Below are 22432 nucleotides of genomic sequence, written 5' to 3'. Positions count from 1 at the left end.
GTGCCTGCCCCATTTCCAGAGATCGGGAGGGCGAAGAGATCACAGTTTGTCATCGATCCAGTACTTCTTGCCTCAAATGTTCTGTGTTTAAGTATTGTGAGCGCTAGGCTAGGGACAACTAATCCCTGCTGTTTAATAAACTTACAGACGAGAAATATTTGTAAATTTATAATATAATAAATCCATTTAAATAGGCAGAGGCATTCAGTTGGTAGGTTGAAGAAAATGCCACCATGATGGAGGTAGGAATGAGATGCATGATTTCAATAAGCAGAGGTAAGTGGAGGAGGGCAGGCTTCCTATGTGTGTAGGTTGTGGCTCTGAAGGTCACATGAGCAAGTACAGAAGCAGTGGGATGAAGAAGCATGATTAAGAAAGACATTTAAGGGACTGAAGAGATGGCTCAGTGGTTAAGAGCACTGGCTGCTCTTCCAGAGGACCCGGGTTTGGTTCCCAGCACCCACAGCTCACAACTGTCTGTAACTCCAGTTCCAAGGGATCCGACACCTTTGCACCAATGTACATAAAAACAAAGAAAAGAAAGGCACTTAAGAAAAAGTGGGCAAGTACAATTAGAACCATACTAAAGCATCTTCAACACTGAGTTAAGAAATTGTTCACTTCCTTGTTTATAAGCAGGTGGCAATCACCGAAGACACTAAGCAAGAAGATATAACATGACCCGAAGCTGCCATAATCTCTTGCTATAAATAAGGATAGAGTTAAGTAGTGAGGAGTTCAAGGTGATGAAGCAGTCAGGAGGTTATTATAGTGATCACCCAAGCAGGAGATAGATTAGCATCAGAAACAACAGGTAATGTTAGGATTGAAGGATTTACATTACTTTGGAAGGGTTATATTGAGAAAGGACTCCTGGATCTACAAGTACACAAGAGGGAACTCATTAATAGTAACTATATATATATATATATATATATATATATATAATATATATATAATCTCACCACTGCCTTCATTGCTGTTATGTGTGTTCCTAAAGTAATTATTTTAGAATTTGATTAGCTTAGAATCCATTATGTCTGATTTAAAATTTACATTTACAGAACAAATTTTTGGTTATTTATTTCTTGCATTTCTAATCGCTTTCACAATATACATGTTTTTCTTGATAGATCTGGCAGTGCGGTGGTAAATTATTATTTGTCCCTTGTTCTCGAGTTGGACACATCTACCGTCTTGAAGGCTGGCAAGGAAATCCTCCACCCCTTTATGTTGGGTCTTCTCCGACTCTTAAGGTAAGGTTTTGTTGTTAAAAGGGGAAAGGGGACACTCCAAGCAGAGAAGGAGATTCTTTGGAATCCAGCTCACAAAGGGTCCTTCAGACATACCTCGATGGCTTTTGCTGCTTGTTCTTTTGTTTCAAACTCCACAAAGGCAAATCCCTTAGGATTCCCAGTAGACTTGTAATGTCTTTCAATCCAGCTGTGAGTAACATTTTTGGGAAGTAACTCCTGTAAAAATCAGAAGTGGCATGAACACAGTTTTTAAGCATTTAAATAACTACATTTTATCAATAAATGAAAGCTAGAATTAAAAAGGGGGGAGGAAAGAGATCTAAAATTCATGTAGCACTTCACTCTCAGATCATTGGCTGGGGTAAATCTCTTTTTTTTTTTTTTGAATTTTGCATTTATTAAACTCTGATCAGCAATATACTCCAGGACTCGTATTTTCATGGCATTTTTAGAAATTATGGGTCACTCGTATTTTTTTACTATTGGAAAGAGAATTCCAAGTGAAGAATCTCACAGTAGAGCAGTGTTGTCTAGGGGACTGTGCAAGGCTGTGGTCTGTTACATTTGGCATAAAGCCCTAAGTTGACAGCATTTCACAAAAAGCACCAAGTTGATAGTATTTCGTGTCTGTGGAAACAAATAAGAATACTGGTGGTGTACTTCCCATGTCTCTGAGGGGTTCTGCATCTTTGCTTTACAAGTGCTTCATTTACATTTAATTTTTACAGAAGTGATGTCAAATGACTTCTAGGAGAAACAAAACGAAATTGCTTCATCCCCAGCACCACAAAACACAAAACCAGCGTAACCAGGCAGGTTCTTCAACACAGGCAGCTGGAGAAATGATATTCCTTGACATTTTTCATCTTCACAGCTTTGTATGAATAGTATGCTGGGTAGAGCATTCCAAACTCCAGTACCATAGCTCGGGAGATCATCCAGGACACCACCTTTCCGACCGCAGGCTTCGAGGGCGGGGGCGTGCATGCATGCACAAGCGGTGTCCCTGGAGTAAATCTCTTAAGCATTCATGCAGGCTCCTCACTGTGAGCCAAGGCTAGACTTACTTGTGAAACATCTTACTATTCTTTAATATTATTCATTTTATCCCTATTCCTTTTCATGTAGGTTTTAACAAGAAAAGAGGGGGTGTATTTATGATGTATAACAATATTTGATACACATACATTTCAGAATGGTTAAAGTCCATTTAGTTTACATACTATATATCTAGCATGCTAACCAATGCTTTTTTACTAATTGTAGTAACTAATATACAGAGATCCTATGGTAGAAATTTTGTCCAAACATCTCCCCTGCCTTCCCGATTCCCAGCCTCTGGTAACCACCATTTCACTGTGTTTCTATGCATTGATTTCTTTTGTACCCTACCTGTGAGCAAGCACTCGTTTCTCTTTTGTGCCTAGTTTATTTCACTTACCATAGAGTCCTGTGTGTCGTTGCAAGTGACAGAATTTACTTTTTTAAGATAGTGCATATCACATTTTCTTTATCCATATAGCAGTTGACAGACACTTAGGTTGATTCCAAACATTAGTCATCGTGAATAATGCTTGAAAATTCTGCACAGAAATTCAGGCATCTCACTGGGCGACCAAGTCAACATCCTTAAGGAATATTCACAGACTGGAGTTGCCAAGTCACAGAATTGTTCTTTTTTCTTTCTTTTTTTTTCCCCCTTTTCTTTTTGCTTTTGTTTGTTTTGAGACAGGGTTCCTCTATGTGACAGTCCTGGCTGTCCTGGAGCTCATTCTGTAGACCAGGCTGGCCTCGAACTCACAGAGATCCACCTGCCTCTGCCTTCCTTGTGCTGGGATTGAAGACATACTCCACCACCACCCAGCTTCTCTTTTCATTTTAATGGAGGAGCCTCCATACTGATTTCCATATGACTGTAATAATTTGTATTCCTACCAACAGTTTGAAAGGATTCCATTTTATCTATATCCTCACAGACACTTTTATGTCTTCAACAGTAGCTGTTCCCAGCAGATGTGAGGTGCTGCTGCATTACGGTTTTAACTTACATCCCCTGTGGGATCACTGATGCTGAACATCTTGGCAGGTGCCTGGCAGCCATTTGTCTCCTTTGGAGACATGTGTGTCGGGTGATTTGCCCAATTTAAAAATCATGTTATCTGCATCCCTACTATTGAGTTGCCTTGAGTTTTTCCTACACTGCAGATATGAACTCCTTAAAAGTGTGTCATTTTGCAGGTGCATGAGGCATGTCTATTCAGCCCACTGTCTTTTTAGTTTGCTGTGATCTCATTTGTGTAGTTTTGCTTTGCTCGTGCTCGCATGTGCAAAATAGACCATAAGACTTTTCTCACATTTTCTTCTGAGAGTTTTTCTTTGGGGGTTTCACATTTAAGGTTTCATACATCCTTGAGAAGAAGGCCTAATTTTATTCTTTCTCAGGTGAATAGCCAGCTTTCTCAAGTGCAATTATTGAAGGAGACTGTCTTTTTCTGGGTTGTGTGCTCCTGGCACCTTATGAGAAAATCAGTTGTGTGTGCCTGCATTTATCTCCGGGCTCTCAGCATCTGTTTTTATTCCTGTACCATTCTTTGTAGTAGATTTTGAAGTCAGGTGGTATAATGCCCTGGATTTATGCTTTTGCTGGATATTACATTGGCTGTTTGGGCTCTTTGTGGGTGCCATATGAATTTTAGGGCTGATTTTTCTATTTCTCTCTCTTCTTCATTTGCATTTATTTATTTTAGTGGAGGTGGGGGGCATGGAGGCCTTATGATGCACATGTGGAGGTTGGAGGTCAGCTTGTGAGACTCAGTTCTCTGCTTCCACTGTGTGGATTCCACCAGGTCAATTCCAGAGACCAAACGCCAAGCCTGGAGGCCAGTGCCTTTCCCTACTGAGCCTCTAATTTTTCAGTATCTATGAAAATTATAATTGGTATGTTGTAGATCGCTTTGGGAAGTGTGGTACTACCAAAACAAAACACAATCAAACAAAAAAACTAGTACTCTTGGGGAACCTCTGATGTTAGTCTTCCATCCACAAACATGGGAAGTTTCCATGTTTGTCTCTTTTTAAAATTACTTTCAGTATTTTAGATCTTTCATTTCCATTGTTAAATTTAGTTCTAAAAATTTTTCTTTGTTTATTTGGTATGGTCACCTGTTCCCACTTTAATTACTATCTTTTATCATAGAAAAGAAATGAATCTAACATTAAGTGTGCCTACTTCTTGATGTAAAACAGGGGTCAGTAACTGTGATCAACAAACCATATCTAGCCTTCTGGGGCCTGGCCACAGCTGTCACTCTATAGCACGCCTGAAGAATTAGCACAGACACAAAACTGATCCCCTGCGTCAGGGTGTGGTATGGTGTGTGTGTGTGTGTGTGTGTGTGTGTGTGTGTGTGTGTGTGTGTGTGTGTGTGCATGTTCACATGTGTAAGGGCCCAAGATGAACATTAGGAGTCTTCCTCCATGGCTTCCCACCTTATTCACTTAGGCACTGTCTGTCACCTGAACCTAAAACTTGCCTGTACTGTACAGCTAGTCTAACTAGCCAACTCACTCCAGGGATCTCTATCTTGCCTTCCTCGAAAGTGCTAGAATTACAGGTAGGCTGCCACTCCCATCTGGCATTTACACGGGTTCTAGAGATCCGATCTCTGTTCTTCATGCTGCAGTGGCAAGTGCTTGATCTACTGAACCGTCTCCCCAGCCTCTCACACTCTTCTCTATGGAGAAAATGCTGATGGGCGATGAAGAAGATCCAAGGGGACCAGAGAGAGTAAATGCCAGTCTAGTCCTATATTCACACAAGTATTCACTGGTTCTGTCAAGCTCTGCAAACTAAATTTTTGTCAGTTATGACAGTATTCATTCATTCATATCTTCAGCTCAAGGATGTCCGGTTTATGTACATTGCTTTTTAAATGAATATATACATACAAGGCATTTCTGTACTTGGAAAATGACATTGTTACAGTTATTAGCTCACTTATTTTTATTGTTTAGTAAATGTCAAGTCTTCTAAATGAATTCACTATATTTGGTTGTATTCAGTATATCTAAGGTAGGCTGTTTATGCCATTACAGTTATTTCTACATCCCATAATGACTGTAGTTTTGCTCTTCACAGAATTATGTCAGAGTTGTAGAAGTTTGGTGGGACGAATACAAAGACTACTTCTATGCCAGCCGTCCTGAGTCAAAGGCACTGCCATATGGGGACATATCTGAGCTGAAGAAATTTCGAGAAGACCACAACTGCAAAAGCTTCAAATGGTTTATGGAAGAAATAGCTTATGACATCACTGCTCACTACCCTTTGCCACCCAAAAATGTTGAGTGGGGAGAAGTAAGTATCATCCAATATTTAGATATCAAAATGAGTATATTTGGAGTTGGTATTTGGAAGAAGGCAAAGAAAAATGGAAAGGTGTTCATGAAAGCAGGTATACTTGCAGAAATGTGTGACTAAAAACCACCTGGCAGAGGCCGGGCGTTGGTGGCACACGCCTTTAATTTCAGCACTCAGGAGGCAGAGGCAGGCGGATCTCTGTGAGTTTGAGGCCAGCCTGGTCTCCAGAGCAAGTGCAAGGATAAGCTCCAAAGCTACACAGAGAAACTCTGTCTCAAAAAAAAAAAAAAAAAAAAAAAAAAAAAAAAAAAAACCTGGCTACCAAATCATCAGAGTGACCCTGACCATCAAGCCACCCTGTCCCCTCCCAGCCATTATACATGTGGCTGTTAGTGAACAGTCCCCATCTCTAGAACCCACCCTGTCCCTGTCTTGGCCACTTCCAGTTTCACTTACTGCTCTCATCTTGGAGATCCTGAATATTGAAAATCATTTCTCTATTCTTCTCCATTTCATCAAAGCCAAACAGGTCTGTCTTGTTTCCATAGGTTCCCACTACACCCCACATCTGCCCACCTTCCCAGCAACCCCGTTCTGACCTTTACCCTCATTTGCTCTACTAGGCTAATGCAGAGACCAATGCACATGATATTCATCCAGCACCCGTCAAATGAATTGGGCAGTGGTAATAAAAAGAAAAAAAAAAATCAAAGACATTAATCTGGATGGCCATTTCCTATTTCTTCTGACTAGCCTCTGTAGCATCCTTTCTGATTGTACTCACACTTGTGCCTTACAATGCTGCCTCAGAGGTAACTGAACATGCTTTCAACACTTTGTATGCATCTTTTTTAATTTATCCATTAAGTATATACTGGTTGAAGGCCTAGTGTGTACAAGTCTGAGCAAAAACATTTATGATGGTGGGAGTGGGGAGAGAGACTAGAACCGTCCAGGAAAGCAAAGATCATGACAAGATGGTAATGACTGCAAAGGAAATGAGCATGAGGTGCCCATCTTGGGGAGGCTTTTTGAGGATATGACATTTAATCTGAAATCTGGATGATAAAGACCTAGAGCCAAGAAAGAGTACTACTAACAGAGAAAATGGTGAATTCAAAATTAGGAAGTTGCATTAGTTCTTTTTCTGTTGCTGTGATAAAATAGCATGGCTAAGGAAATTCATGAAAGAAAGAGTTTATTTGCGCTTATGGTTTTAAGGGTTAAGCGTCCATCAGAACAAGCAAGTGAGGAACAGCAACTTACTTGACAGCTGGAGAAGCAATCGGGGAGCTCACATCTTGAACTGCCAGCACAGAGCAGAGAGGACAGCATGAGTCTTTAATCTCTCAAAGCCCACCTCCAGTGACATACTTCCTCCAGAAAGGCCACACCTCCTAAGCCTCTCCAAACAGTGTCACCCACTGGGGACAGACATTCTCATTCAAACCACCACAAAAACACCTTGCACATTTGAGAAGCAGACTAGAAAAAATTTGGTGAGGTAGAATTCCAGACATGGGACTTAGGGAGGCTGTCATCCTAAGGGTGTTGAGAGGCACATGAAAGATTTAAAACAGAAAGGCAATGAGACTTGGCTTATGTTTTGGTTTGAATTGCCTTCTGGGAGTGTTTAGAATAGAAATAAGGATGGGTAGTTCTAGTGAAAATAATGGTGGCTTGGCCGAAGGTGGCAAGAATAAAAGTGGAGAGCACAAGTCATAGCTAAGGCACACACTATTTGTAAGTCACAGATGTGTCTTACAGTGAGGAGAACATAGGGACAGCATAGTCAATGTGTGAAAGATGGGGGCTGGGAGGTTTTAGTTTTCTGTTTAATAGGAGGTGGCTGAGACTGTGAGCACAGTAGACAGTGAGTGTGGAGGTATGGAGGAATAGCACTCTGTCTGCTGGTGTTTTGCACATACAGGAAAACTCCAGATTCAACTGCCAACTCCTGGTGATTGAAGATCCTGGCTGAAACCCAGAAAAGACACTTCTCTGGAGATAAACATCTGGAGACCATTAGCATGGAGTTTAACGACACTATAGCCATGTAGGGAAAATATAGACCATTCATAAGAGTCTCCAATGTTCAGAGTTTGAGAATAAAACGGGAAACTCATAGAGGCCACTGAAACTACTGTCTTTGTGCTGCTTGCTTCAATGCCTTTTTTTCTTTTCTGCACTCCTATTTCATCTCTCCTGTTACAGCAAACTAGCTAGTAACCCACTAATAAGAAATGAATTTGAGGCATCCAGACCAGACTTAGTTACATTTTAATATCCCAAAACCTCTCTGTGTGGAAGGAATGAATTCTCCTTTGACCTTAGCCAATTCACTAGCTTTAAACTCATCTTTGTGCAAATGATATTTTCAACTCAACTCTCTCTCCCAGAGCCCAGATGAATACATATTCAGCCATACTCTTGGAGTCTTTACTTGAGTATCAATCCGTGAGGTTGAAACTGAAATCTTTTTCTCTCTCTCCAGCCCATCTCGGCTCATATCGCATATCAAAAACTTGGCAGCCTTCCTTGAAGGCTTCCATCAGTTTCAAAATCTAGTCCTTCCTTACCTTTACTGAGTCTCCATCACCTCTCAGCAAACTAACTTGCTCTTACTACAGCCTGTCCTAAACACAGTAAGCAATCAGCATGGCTTTGGAAATGCAATTCAGGTCATGTCATGTCTCCTTAAAAAAAAAAAAAAAAAAAAAAAAAACCTACAGTGGCACCCCAGTTGCGTGGGTGAAATCCTTTCTCTCTCTCATTGCTTTCTCTCCTCACCTGCCCTGCTTGCCTTATTCTACTTCAGCCCTGCAACTACACCTCATTCTTACTGCTTTGCCATTCCTCTGCCCATAATGCCTTCCTTTGGACTTCTGCAGGCATGGCTGACTTAGACCTCTGTCAACTTGTCCCACCTCTGTCCTTCATGAACTCTACCCTATGACACCCTCAACTCCCTAGCCCCTTCCTCGGTGTTCTTGCTTTTCTCCCTACACTTGTGGCCTGTATTAGTTAATAACACAGTAGATAGGTTTTGCTTCTTTTCTGCCTTTCTTTTGCTGTAAACTATGAGTTCAATGAAGCAGGTGTATTTATTTTATCCACTTACATGTCAGAGACAATAACATGTTTGCCGCATGCTAGGTACCCACCTAGTATTTCTTGGATGAAGAAACACATGTGTGCAGGAAGGAATGGATTAATGAGTCCCCCACCCAATTACCAGTTCTCTTCTAAATACATCTTCAGAGGAATTTGTCCAATTCTGGCATTTCCCTTACTTCATTTCCATTATCCATTGCATTCATCTGCTGAACATTCCAGAGTAAATCCCTATTCAAAAGGTGTCCCCTGGGAAGTTTGAGTTTGCCCCCAGGCAATAGAGGCTGCTTCATCTGCACATTCATCCCCGCTACTGTCCAGCACACCCTTCTGTCCCCCATATTTTGATGGTCCTGAGGACCACGACTTGCTCATCTTCATGTATTCAAAAGTCTTATCCCTAGTCAATACCTACAGAAGTGAGCACTTTATCCAGATACTACAGTGATCTGTAATTGAAATGAATACACTGTTCAAAAGTAGTTATTTTAGCCCAGAATTGCATTCCAAACATGGAAACCTGTGTTTGCTTTTGCTTCCATTATTAGTTAGAGGAGAGCCACACTGCCATGATCTGTGTACTGAGAAGCCTTGAGGCAGCTACCACAAAAATGCCACATAGCCACTGAGAGAGGGACTCAGAAAGCAGGGTCTGTTCTAGATACCTAAAGTTGGTGTCTGTCCCACTGTAGCTATATAGCGTTCCTCTGTTTACTTCTCATTCATGTGGACGCTCTGGTCTGGACATTTTCTCTTAGGCTGTCTTATATTTTGTTTCTTCTGTGGTATTTCCAAGCACATACAAGCTAGTGCCCTTAAGTGGAATGAACTCATTTCACTGTTGGCTTCAGCTCATGATTTCAAAGATGCTGCTGCTGCTGCTGAAACCTATGTAAAGGATACTGACACCCCGGGGACAGCGTGGCACTGAAACAGCGAACTCTCTCTACGACTTGTACATTGAACTTGAGATCTTTTACTGTGGTGGCAGCTTATTACCAACCTTACTGTTTCCTGTATGTTGGTTCTCTTTGCACCTTTAGATCCGAGGCCTCGAGACTGCATACTGCATTGATAGCATGGGGAAAACCAATGGAGGGTTTGTTGAACTAGGACCCTGCCACAAGATGGGCGGGAACCAGGTAAGTCTCCTCAGGACTGGTCAGCCCTGAGAGCCACCAGACTTGATCACAGATGGAGAGGGTTTACCTTGATTTTTAATTTATTAATTTTGTCTTGATAAATTAAAAACATTCAGTAAAAGCTGACTGCTTAAACATTTCACTTAAATAGGAAATACTGTCAGTGTTGGTTTTCACATAAGAGTGTAGAAATGTCTGCACAGCAGTAACAATATATCCATATGGGAATATACATTAATCATGACTAAGTAAGCCTAATCTCTACAGTTTTACAAATGTAGTTTAGGAAGCCACACTTTTTCTTAATAAGCCGGGTACTACTACCAGTACCGGATATTTTACACATATATTTTCTTCCTTTATGTAGATATTTTTCATATATCTAATTTCAGTTGTGAAACACTATTAGGTCTGCTTCTACCTTTTAATTTTCTTATTGTTGGTACATGATAAATATGTGTTAATTCCCCTTTCTGTGTATTAGAGGCTAAAGAATAAGGGGTGTGATTAAGGTGTTAATAGAGGTCTTCACTAAATTCAAAATGAGTATGGTTCTTGTCTGCAGACTAATGGCTCCCAACATGCACAAAATTATAGAACAAAAAGTTAGTTATTCAGTTTAATTATAGCAGTTAAGTTTCTTTTTTTAAAACATCTATTGGCAAGAAAATCATCTCTATCTTATTTGTTTGTTCAATAGCTTTTCCGAATCAATGAAGTAAATCAGCTCATGCAATATGACCAATGTTTGACAAAGGGGCCCGACGGATCCAAAGTCATGATTACACACTGTAACCTAAATGAGTTTAAGGAATGGCAGTACTTCAAGGTATGCTGTGTTCCAGCTTCTGGGATAATGTATTCCGTTCGGTTGTCAGTAACAAATAGCAGTAGAACTTAGACAGATAAATTTTGAAGACCAAATGTTCATGTTCGTGACTTGGATTTTCAGCATTAGTTGTTTGTGCAGGTTTGCTTGGGCTCTGGGTGAATCACTGTTCTATAATGAGGCATCACTTATGTTCTCTGGAGCAGTGTTATCCTACAGTGAGTCCACCAGGTGATGGGCCTGGAGAGTTGGTGTTAATTTCAGAAACTCAAGAATGCCAGTGTTCCAGGAGGCCGTCGCTACCATTGTTTTCAGATCTAAATCCAGTGTTAAAAATGTAAATGAGTCATTCAGTAAAATAACAGCAGTATTCTTAGACCACACAAAAGGAAAGGCTTGACTGCTCGTGCTGTCCAGCAGATGGCAATAGAGACGGGCACATAAGAATTGGACCCCAGGCCTTTCTGCTTCCTCATCCTCTGCTAACTCAATAACTCAACCGGCGGAGGTGATTGTTTGAAAGGCCTGGTTTATCCATATGACCCTGTTGGCTCTTAGGCTGCCTTTCTGTTTCAGCTATTTATATTTAAAGCTTTCTGGCAAAATTCAAACATATTCATGGATTGATGTATAATTTTCTTTTTTTTTTTCTTTGATTGAAAATACATTTCTTCCCCCTTACATAATATATCTTAATGACACTTTCCCTTCCCTCTACTCCTCCTAGTTCTTCTCCACCTCCCCTCCCATCAGATCCACCCCTTTCTGTCTCTCATTAGAAAACAAACAGGCTTCTAAGGGATAATAATAAAATATAACAGCAACAAAATAGAGATCCTATCACATCGAAGTCTGACAGGACAGACCAAAAGAAGGAAGAGCCCAAGAGAAGACACAAGAGTCACCAGTTCACACACTCAGGAATGTGTCATTTTTCAAAGTGGCCATCTGGATAAATCAAGGGTTTTTTGTTTTTTATTTTGTTTTGTTTTATGAACTATAACATCAGCAAAGCCTTTTCAAACTGAAAGGGACCCAAGAAACCCTCGGTTCTATTCATCTAATATTTGCTATTCCACTCCTGTGGTGAAGGCATTGTTCCTTATGTAGTAATATTCCTAGGCACCATCTTTCATGGATAATTACTAACCATGCCAATTGCCGAATTTTATTTTATTTTTTTATTGTTATTATTTGTAGAGTGTGTGTGATATGTGAGAAGAGGGACACTCACAACCTAAGGCATACATATAGAGGTCAGAGAACAAGTTTGTGGAATTGGGTCTCTCCTTTTACCTCTAAGTGGGTCTCCGGGATCAAGCTTAGGTCTTGAGGCTTTGAAACAAAGTCAGCTCACAAGGTCTGAATTTTTTTTGTTTGTTTGTTTTTTTCAAGACAGTGTTTCTCTGTATTGTTTTGGAGGCTGTCTTGGAACTCGCTCTGTAGACCAGGCTGGCCTCGAACTCACAGAGATCCACCTGCCTCTGTCTCCTGAGTGCTGGGATTAAAGGCGTGTGCCAATTACCTTGGGTTGTTTGTTGTTGTTGTTGTTGTTGTTGTTGTTGTTGTTTTGTCTTTTTTTTTTTTTCAGAGCTGAGGACTGAACCCAGGGTCTTTCACTTGGCTAGGCAAGTGCTCTACCACTGAGCTAAATCCCCAACTCCTGAATTTTTTTTTTAATAACAAGTTGTCCTTTCCAACAAATTAACAAATCCTGACAGATAAATAGTGTTTATTTTCACAAGTAAAAATGAAGAGCAGTAATTGGTGGAGACTGTGAGGGCATCAGTTTTACAGTATAAAAGAGTCTAGCAGACCAAAACTACTGTCAAGGAGTCATGAGTAGTTTTCTGGAGGCTGAGGCAGAAGGATTGTGAGTTCAAGGCCAGCTTGGACAACATAGTGAGATATAAGTCTTAGTAATAAATTTAATCCTCAGTACTAACCCCCAAATTTTCAAAAAACAATCTATGAGTTTTAGATATTTTAAAAGACACATTTGTGCATCGATCCACTGGGGTCCACTGATGTGACAGATTATCTGAGCACCTGGAAGACATCTGAAACATGCTATAAAGTAGAGAAGAAAAAAATGTAGTTAAAAGCAAGCATAATGCTGTCAGAAAGGAAAAAAGAAGGGCTGGAGAGATGGCTCAGTGGTTGAGAGTACTGCCTGCTCTTCCAAAGGTCCTGAGTTCAATTCCCAGCAACCATGTGGTGGCTCACAACCATCTGTAGTGAAATCTGGTGCCATCTTCTGGCCTGCACACAGACATACATGAAGTCAGAACACTGTGTACATAACAAATAAATAAATCTTTTAAAAAGCGGGGGAATGGAAGTAATTGTTTCTGATGAATTTTCCTAGAGGAAAAACTAGATCAGCAATGATATTTATAGAAACCTGAGAACTGCATTTAGGTCACTTTTAATCTGAACTGATGTTTTTCTGAAGTAGCCATAGCAAACAGTGGAGACTTGTAGGAAAATTATTTGGAAAGGATTGTCAAGTATAGGTTGGTGAGAAGGTCAGCTTGAACAGAGTTCTCAGACTTTCTGGCTTCCACATCTCCCTTAAACATGTAAGGGTTACTGAAACTCACTCTGTACAGTTGTGCTAACATGGAATCCCAAACCTTGTGAGGCAAAGATTGTGAATTTGAAGCCAGCATTGCCACAATATTGAGACCCTGTTCTTTCTTTTCTTTTCTTTTTTTTTAATATCCCAACTGGTTTCCTCTCCCTCCTAACAGCTTTCATGTAGGTTATTACTAAAACTTTCTGGAATTTGAAATTAAATTGGAAGAATTTACAACCTTTTATGTTTCAAATTATGCTAAGTACTAAATTAATACTATTCAGTAAGTTAGAAAGATCTCCCAAATAACATGTTCCATTGTGTATACAATATGCAAAAAAATGAGAAATACAAGGTTTTTTAGAGAAGTCTTTAAATTGTGTCAAGTCTTCATAGTGGTGGAAAGTTTTTCAGACTTCTGATTTTTGCTTGAGAAATAGAACCAACACTGTCAAGTATTTTTCCGTTTGTTTGTTTTGGGGTTTCTGTAGTTGCTGTTGTTTTTCTTATAGTGACAGCCATTTTCCAAGTTTGAATGATCTGATCATAGTTTGTTGGATTGTTTGAGTAAAAATTACAAGGTATGGAAAAAGTAGGTAGTTATTCCTTTCTAGAGAGACTTCTGTGCTCTTCTATGTGGAAGAACTTGATTCATATTTTCTCTTTGATCTCAGTGCTTTTTTAAAGGATACACCAGGGTCAAAGATTAATACACTTCTACAGGCAGTGGTGGCACACGCTTTTAATCCTAGCACTTGAGAGGCAGAGGCAGGCGGATCTCTGAGGTCAGCCTGGTACAGAGTGAGTTCCAGGACAGCCAAGGGCTGCACAAAGAAACACTGTCTTCAACCCCCTCCCCCCAAAAGAAGAGAAGAAGAAGAAAAAGAAGAAGAAGAAAAGAAGAAGAAGAAGAAGAAGAAGAAGAAGAAGAAGAAGAAGAAGAAGAAGAAGAAGAAGAAGAAGAAGAAGAAGAAGAAGAAGAAGAAGAAGAAGAAGAAGAAGAAGAAGAAGAAGAAGAAGAAGAAGAAGAAGAAGAAGAAAGAAGAAGAAGAAGAAGAAAAGAAGAAGAAAAAGAAGAAGAAGAAATAGTCTTTAACACCCTCGTTGTGAAAGTGTGGTTTGTTTGAGCCAAGAACATGGCAGTGACTGGTAGGACGGTTGGCAGTTTGTCATGTGTCACTGATGGATGTTGGGGCTTGAATGCTTTCACCTATTGCTTTTGTTCCAATAGAGCAGACGTCAATACAGTGCAAAGGAAAGTGAATTAATTCTTTTGCATTTTGAAAATAAGTTTTGCTAAACACACCCAATCCTAGATAGTCTCTTAGACCTTTCTTTGAAAAGCTTTGAGCTGAACTGAAGAAGTACACAGCCTATGATGGAGACTGTATTAGAGCAGGAGAGGTGGGGGTGAAGAAACGTAAGCCAGAGACACTGAAAGTATTAGCCATGGAGAACCGATCTGATGTGAGTGAATGGGGGAGAGGCATATAGTCTCCTCAGGACTGGAAAGGGGTATTGTCTGTAGCCAGAATAAGAACCAAAGACAAAGGTTCGGAGGGGAAGATAACTGAACTTCAATTTGTGTGTATTGAATTTGACATACCAGTAGTATATAGTGACATAAAACTAAAAAGGAAGAGCTAAGAAAACTGACATTCAGGGTCTAACGTGTGCTTGTCCAGTGTGCTTGAACGGCCTTCTGTGGCAAGCCAAGTAATGGCTTCTATGTCCCGGATATCAGGGTCCAAATTTCAAACTTCCTTTCCCTCATGTGTTTTCCAGAGCCTGCACAGGTTCACTCACATCCCTTCAGGAAAGTGCTTAGATCGATCAGATGTCCTTCATCAAGTCTTCATCTCCAACTGTGACTCCAATAAAATGACTCAGAAGTGGGAAATGAATAACATTCACAGTGTTTAAGAAGAGTGCACAAAACCAATAATCTACCTACTGACAAGTACACTTACAGAGGACTGAAAATCGCCTGGAACCTGCTGCAACCGTTACTACTAATTCTGTACAGCTCCAATCCTGGAACCTCTGATCAGATTGAAGGACATTGATAAACTGTGATTTTTACAATAACATTATCATCTGCAGTTACTGTTTACAAAACTGCTTTTACCTTAAACTCTGTAGATGTTTACATCCTTTTTCTTTTGTTTTTAGATGACGTTGGTAATTTGTGCCTTTAACTCCGTTCAGAACAGAGTTAAAGCATATGTTGTCTTCTTTGGGAATACACTCAGGGGTCTGAAAGGCAGTTTGGTTTTTGTTGTTGTTGTTGTTGTTTTTTAACACACTTGAAAAAAAAAAAAAGGTTGGAGTAACCAGACTTTCATATATGACTTGGTGGTTATCAACCTGTTGTGTCTTTATTTAATTCTACATCTTTCTGAAGCACTGCCACAGGTCGTTAGCCAAGGTGGCCTTCCTTCAGTCATGCTGCTTGTTTGAAAGGTGAATTTCAACACATTTAGTGCCTCTTTCATTTCTCAGTATATTTTTTGAGAGCTTATATTGAAATTTATATGATGGTAACAATGGATGGACTGTCACCTGTATGGGCGATACTTCTATCATTCAGAAATGAATTTCTGGGCTGCCATTGACTATGAAGTTGAATGATGTATGGCTGGAAGAAAAATGACAATGGGGACCATTCCATAGGGCTTGAAGATTCTGTGGCATTAACTCCCTTGCCTGCTGGTGTTTTCCATGACCTCTGCTCACACCAACTTCTACGATAGCAAGGGGGTCTTCCTACTAAAGAAACATTGCCCACCTACATTTTACATCTACATTCCCCAGTATCTGTAGAAACCTAGAAATACTTCTCAGTTTGAAACTTGAAAAGGGGCTGGGGCAATGGGGATGACAACACAATAAAGTCTAGTGTGAGCAACTTAAAGGTTAGATCTGAGGTAAGAATTCCCAAGCCCTTGTTGGATATAAAGCCTTAGAAAACTGTAGTGCAGCCTAAGCTGTGAAACCAAGATGAGCTGACACTTGTCTTCATCCAAATGAAATTCCATGCACATTGTTTTTTAATTTAAGAAAATTAACATCTAAGAACGCAGATCATCAACAAATGTGAACTATGTTCCCTTAAGTTAGGTGATAGTTCTGTAGGGTTCCTTAATTTCTTTTTTAGGAAATTTTTTCTTTGTATTTGCCAGTGAAAAGATTTAATTTAAACATTTATTACCTACTTTGAGAACCAAATGTTGCAAATTTTAATTTCTAAGAAGTCTTCTCTTACCCAATATTAAAATGTCTACATTGAGTGCCAAAAAAGAAAAGCAATGTGATAAGATGGGGACAGGTAAATCAAACAATTTTGATATTGCAATCATGGTATCATTATAATGAAATTCACAAACTACTGCCAGAAGGAAATATTTTTAATTAAAGCTTTAAAAAGAACAAAAAAGGCCTACATTTGTCTAGAAGAAAAGCCTACAACTTTTTTTTCTTCCAACCTTAGTTCTTGGACAGTGAGAATTAAGCTTCCTGAGTAGAGTTTTATTTATAATTTTGAATTGTCAGTTTGTATTTTGCTACTGATCTGTGATCAACTATTTAAACTTTCATTCATCTCTAGGGATATTTTAAAAGAAATGCATTTATATGCTCACATAATCACAAATAAATCGACTATAAAAAGGAAAGAAAGAAAATTGGTAATTACTTGTATTTGAAATTGACCCTATTTTCCATGTTGAATAAAAAATAACCTTGAATCTATGCATAGGCTAAGAAAGGTGGCGTATAAACTGTGCATGTAAATTTTATGGGTAAATTAAATTGTTTTTAGTACAATTCCTTAGGATACTGTATGAACATGATTCTATATATTGAAATCAGAAACCTTACCACACACAAAAACATCAGAAGCTGCCGCCATAATGACTATTTTGTACTTTAGGCTGCTTTGGAAATAATCCCCATATCCTTGCTTTGTAAGTTGATAATATCACTATGCATTTCTACACATTTTATAAATTTGATTTATGCAGATTTTGATACACTGTATGTTTCTGTAGAAATTGTACAAATACTCAAAATTTTATTAGGGTAAACTTGAGAAGCTTATGTATATCTTAATTCTGGGTTGCTTGTTTTTTAGGTGAGAAAAAATAAAATATTGTATTTTAATCCATAGCTTTTCAGTACTCGTAATCATTTCTACATAAAATTGTACACTTTAAAAAATTACTTAGGCTTTTTATTTACAGAATATAGGGTTAATGGCTGAAATAATACAAACTATAGTTATTAGATGAATGTGTGCCTGAGTGTTGTTTAGAATTCTGCTGTATGTGCTAGATACCTACCTGTAGAATGGGTACAGGAAGATTTCTTTTTACAGACTTTCGGGTTGCTTATCTCCAGCACTTTTGTTAAGTCATGTACCTAATGGTAAACTACAATCTGAGGAATGGGTATGTTTCTTGGCAGTGTCTACTACTATGAAACTGCCAATGACAGCAAAAATATTTTAAGTCAAAAACAACACAGAAAGAAGCCAAGGGAATGGAAGTCTACCAAAACAAGAGATAGGATTTTGCAAAGCAAACCATATCAAAAGGTGACATGGATGCAAACACTCAAAATTAAGTGCCCACTTATAGACTATCTCGAGGGGACCTTGGAATATTTTTATTTCTAAACAGAATATGATTGGGGATAGCCCTCACATAAAAGCGGGGCATATGACGAGGTAACCCAGAGACAGCTGACATGAGCTTGTGAGAAGCTCACTGCCTCTGGACCAACAGCTAGGGAGCCTGCATGAGACCAACCTAGGCCCTGGCTCCTAGCCGAGGGATCAGGACCTGTCCCTGGAGCTTGAGCTGCCTTTGAGGAACTTATCTCCCAAGCTGGGTTGCCTCAAGCAACCTTGCTGCAGGGAGAGAAGCTTGGCCTGGCCTCAACTTGATATGCCATACTTGTTGATGCCCAAAGGAGGCCTGTCCCTTTCTGAATGGAGGAAAGGGGAGTTAAAAAAGGGATGGGAAGTTGTGGTTGGTATATAAAATAAATGAAAAAAATTATTATAAAAAATTATAAATATTGCCAAAGCCCTGTAATGTGAAGCCAACACCAACAGCTACAAATGAGTAATTTTTGTTTGCTTGTTAAGGAAAAAAATGCTGCCACTTAATAAAAAATGTAAAAAGCAGGGCATGGTGGCACGTGCCTTTAATCCCAGCACTTAGAAAGCAGAAGCAGGTTTATGTTTGTGTGCTAGTCTATATAGAGGGTTCTGGGCCACCCAGGGCTATACACTGTTCTCAAAACAAACAAAAGGAAATCAGAATACAATTCAGTGAAAGACAAGGCTGTATCCAGTCATCAGATACCTAGATGGGTAAAAGTTGGTGTACATGAAAATGATCCACATGAATGCATCTTTAAAAGTATTGAGCAGTGAATGAATCTAAATATAGAACTAGACAGAAGTTTAAATGGTTTGTGCGGACCTTATCCTTGGGACTAAAGATTAAATAAAGTACTATTCTAAGTTAGATAAAAAATTGTTAGCAGGGTGGTGGCGGTGGTGATGGTGGCACATGCCTTTACTCCCACCACTCAGGAGGCAGAAGCAAATGGATTGAGGCCAGCCTGGTTTACAAATCAAGTTCTGGGACAGCCACAGCTGTTAACACAGAGAAACCCTGTCTCGAAGAGCAAAACAAAAAAGAATTGTTTTGTAATTCTCTTTAAGATTTTGAATTGCCTGTAACTAAGGTTAGTAGTCTTTGATTTGTTAGTGACTCAGGCCAGAGGCCTCCCATGAACAGAGATGCAGCAGAGGGCTTCTCAGTTTTTGAGTGGAGAATGTTACAATCTGCTCAACTAAATGGTGGGATAGCATAGTGGAGTCCAGTGTTTATCTGTTTGAGCTCCTGTTCTGCCAGATCACCTTGTGTGAGTGATTTAAGCTCTAAGCATAGCTTTCTCATTTACAGTGCTTGCTTTTTAGGGTGAAATGAGTCAATGTGTCTAAAGTTCTTATATAAAGTTCCCAGCATATGATCAAGGCTATTAACATAAATGTTACTAGTTCTGATTTTCAAAGACAGCTACAATCAGATCCAAAAAAGGCAATGTGTGAATGGATGTATGTATTTTAAATTTCTGATATTATGACCCATACTTTACCAATGAAATGAAGCCTGCAGGTAAAGCTGCAGTTGTGATGCTCGCCTTTAATCCCAGCCCTCAGGAGGCAGAGGCAGGAGGATCTCTGAGTCTGAGGCCAACCTGGTCTACACAGTGAGTTCCAGGACAGCCAGAGCCACACAGAGAAACCCTGTCTTGAAAAACAACTAAAAGCAGCAGCATGTCAAATGATTACCATGGGGGAAGAAATTGTTACACCTGCCTCAGGCTAACCATACACCTGTGTAGATGTGGCTTTCAGTAGTAATTTAAATGAAGTCTCACTTGGACATTTGATAATGGTAAACTCGAGCTTTACTAAGGATTAAGTGCCCCAAATAAAACTTTTGGTAGAAATTTGACATAGCCATTGGTATTACACTTAACCTACCATCCCTAAACAGCCTTAAAATGTCAAAATACATGGGCAACTGTGGTCAGGAACTGCTCAGCAGGCAAAGCACAATGGGGTTGGAGAGATGGCTCAGCAGTTAAGAGCACTGGATGCTCTTTCAGAGGACCTGGGTTCAATTCCCAGCACCCACATAACAGCTCACAGCTATTAACTCCAGTTTCAGGGAATCTGGCACCCTCACACAAACATAACACCAATGCACATAAAAATGTTTAAATCTTTTTAAAAATAAGAGACAAACACAAGGTGAACCCCATGTTTACCATGTTTGTCTACTTGGGACATGAAGAATGGAAAGCAAGAGTACTGAGCCTGCTGAAGTGAGAGACAGTGGCAGTCTGCCATTGCAGCACAAACAAAAAAAGGCTATAAGCCTAAATGTGGTTTATTCTTCTGTTTTTGGTTTTTTTTTGGGGGGGGTGTTTTTTGTTTTTTTCTATTTTTTGTTGTTTTGGTTCCGTTTGGTTTGGTTTTGGTTTTTGAGGCAGAGTCTCAGTATCTCACTATATAAGTTCTGGCTGTTGTAGAACTATGTAGACCAGGCTGGCCTCCAACTCAGAGCTCCCCCTGCTTCTGTCTTCCAAGTGCTGGGATTAAGGGTGTGCACCACTGCACCCAACTGACAATCATATAAAATAATGTCATACAATGAAAATCATGAATGAATTAGTCAAGTTTTAGTGACACAGTATTAAGTGAAAAGGACAAATCCTAAGGGACTTTATTCAGCACTTTTTGAGACTGGGTTTCTCTGTGTAACAAGCCTATTTGTCCTGGAACTAGCTCTGTAGACCAGGCTGGCCTTCAACGCAAAGATCCACCTGCCTCTGGCTCCCAAGTGCTAGGTTTAAAGGTTTGTGCCACAACCGCCCAGCTTCAGCACTTTTTAACAAATATCAAAAGCAACTAAGATATACAGCAAAGTGCACACATTAAATCATTTGTCTATATTGAGTTTCCTGTTGGAGTTAAGGTTAAAAGTCCTGCACAGGATGCCATGTTATCTGAGATTGGCCTCAAACTTGTTTTTTTGTAGTAGATGACTTTGAATTTCTAATCCTTCCACATGCATCGGAGGCCCAAGAGCTAGGTTTCGAAGTATTTCCTACCATATCTACTTTAAATTTTACCAAGAGACTACGTTCCTTGGCTGTTATTAAACCAATAAAGAGCTGGGCATTGGTGGCACAGGCCTTTAATCCCAACACTCGGGAGTCAGAGGCAGATGGATCTCTGAGTTCGAGGCCAACCTGGTCTACAAATCGAGTTAGGCTCCAAAGCTACACAGAAAAAACTCTGTCTTGAAAAAACAAAACAAAGAACAAGAGTTGTTCCCAAATCTAAGCTTCTCACTACCACCTAATTTCTTTTAGTCTTGGAAAAAGAAATTTTACTGTTAACTACAACTCAAGATATCCAAAGCCTCCGCAAGTACCAGCCACTCACACATTATTTACAGACATTCATCCATTTAAAGTAAAAAATAAAACTAAAAAAAAACCTGGAAGCAGCCGAGCATTGGTGGCACACACCTTTAATGCCAGCACTCTGGAGGCAGAGGCAGGCAGATCTCTGTGAGTTCAAGGCCAGCCTGGTCTCCAGAGCAAGTGCCAGGATAGGCTCCAAAGCTACACAGAGAAACCCTGTCAGGAAAAACCAAAAACAAAAAAGAAAGAAAGGATGTCAGGGCTGGAAAGATGGCTCTGAGGTTAAGAGCACTGGCTGCTCCTCCAGAGGTCCTGAGTTCAATTCCCAGCAACCACATGGTGGCCCACACCATCTATGAGATCTGATGTCCAATTCTGGTGTACATGCAGGCAGAACACTGTATATATTAATACATAAATCTAAAAGAAAAAAAGCACTTAAAAAAAGGATGTCAAAAGAAAAACTAACATGTATATACACACATACATATATGATAAAACTGATCTCAAGTGCCACTTCCCTAATACACAATTTCTCCACAGAAACTTAGAGCAGTAAGACAAAAGATAACAGCAAAGACCCTGCAATGTAAAAAGGAAATACTAGTTATGTTTGGGGAAAATATAAATGTGAGATATATAACAAGACTATGAATTTGAAAACTATTTTATAGTGATGGAACAGAACAGGTACTACAAAACTGTTGTTGTGGCATATACTATACTGCTACTTAGAGCAGTTTTGCCAGGCTTGAGTTAAAAAAGCCCAAGAGCAGTTTCTAAGTACAGGTTTGGAAAAAAAAAAGTAAATGCAATTGGAAGTTAGATTCATACAGTACTTGCCTAGTATTCATAAGGCCCTGGGTTCAACCTCTAGCACTGCCAAAAGAAAAAATTAAAGGTTTAGATTATTCTAAGTAGCAAATTCTATAATGTCTATACTAAAGCCAGTTATTCCTTATAGGATTTTTCTCACGCTAAAGATAGGAGGGCCCCTGGCAGTGGCACCAGGACCTACCCCAGGTGCATGAACTGGCTTTTTGGAGCCCACTCCCTATGGTGGGATACCTTGCTCAGCCTTGACACAGGAAGAGCTTGGTCCTGCCTCAACTTGGTGTGCCATTTTGTGTACTTCCCAAA

At 39.7% G+C, this 22432-nt stretch overlaps 1 protein-coding gene across 2 annotated transcripts in view; it reads left to right on the top strand.

Moving 5' to 3' along the window:
• Galnt7 (polypeptide N-acetylgalactosaminyltransferase 7) overlaps window positions 1-17440 on the top strand; it is a 128312-nt gene extending 110872 nt beyond the window's left edge. For both annotated transcript variants that reach the window (XM_027394087.2, XM_027394088.2), the window contains exons 8-12: window positions 1134-1256; window positions 5395-5613; window positions 9774-9872; window positions 10573-10701; window positions 15065-17440. In XM_027394087.2, the coding sequence (XP_027249888.1) occupies window positions 1134-1256; window positions 5395-5613; window positions 9774-9872; window positions 10573-10701; window positions 15065-15202 (708 nt within the window). In that variant the 3' untranslated portion in view covers window positions 15203-17440. The remainder of the gene's footprint in view (window positions 1-1133; window positions 1257-5394; window positions 5614-9773; window positions 9873-10572; window positions 10702-15064) is intronic.
• The last annotated feature ends 4992 nt before the right edge of the window (window positions 17441-22432 follow it).

Source organism: Cricetulus griseus (genome assembly GCF_003668045.3).
Source record: "Cricetulus griseus strain 17A/GY chromosome 1 unlocalized genomic scaffold, alternate assembly CriGri-PICRH-1.0 chr1_0, whole genome shotgun sequence".
Classification (NCBI taxonomy): Eukaryota; Metazoa; Chordata; class Mammalia; order Rodentia; family Cricetidae; genus Cricetulus; species Cricetulus griseus.
This window is presented reverse-complemented; position numbering and strand designations above follow the sequence as displayed.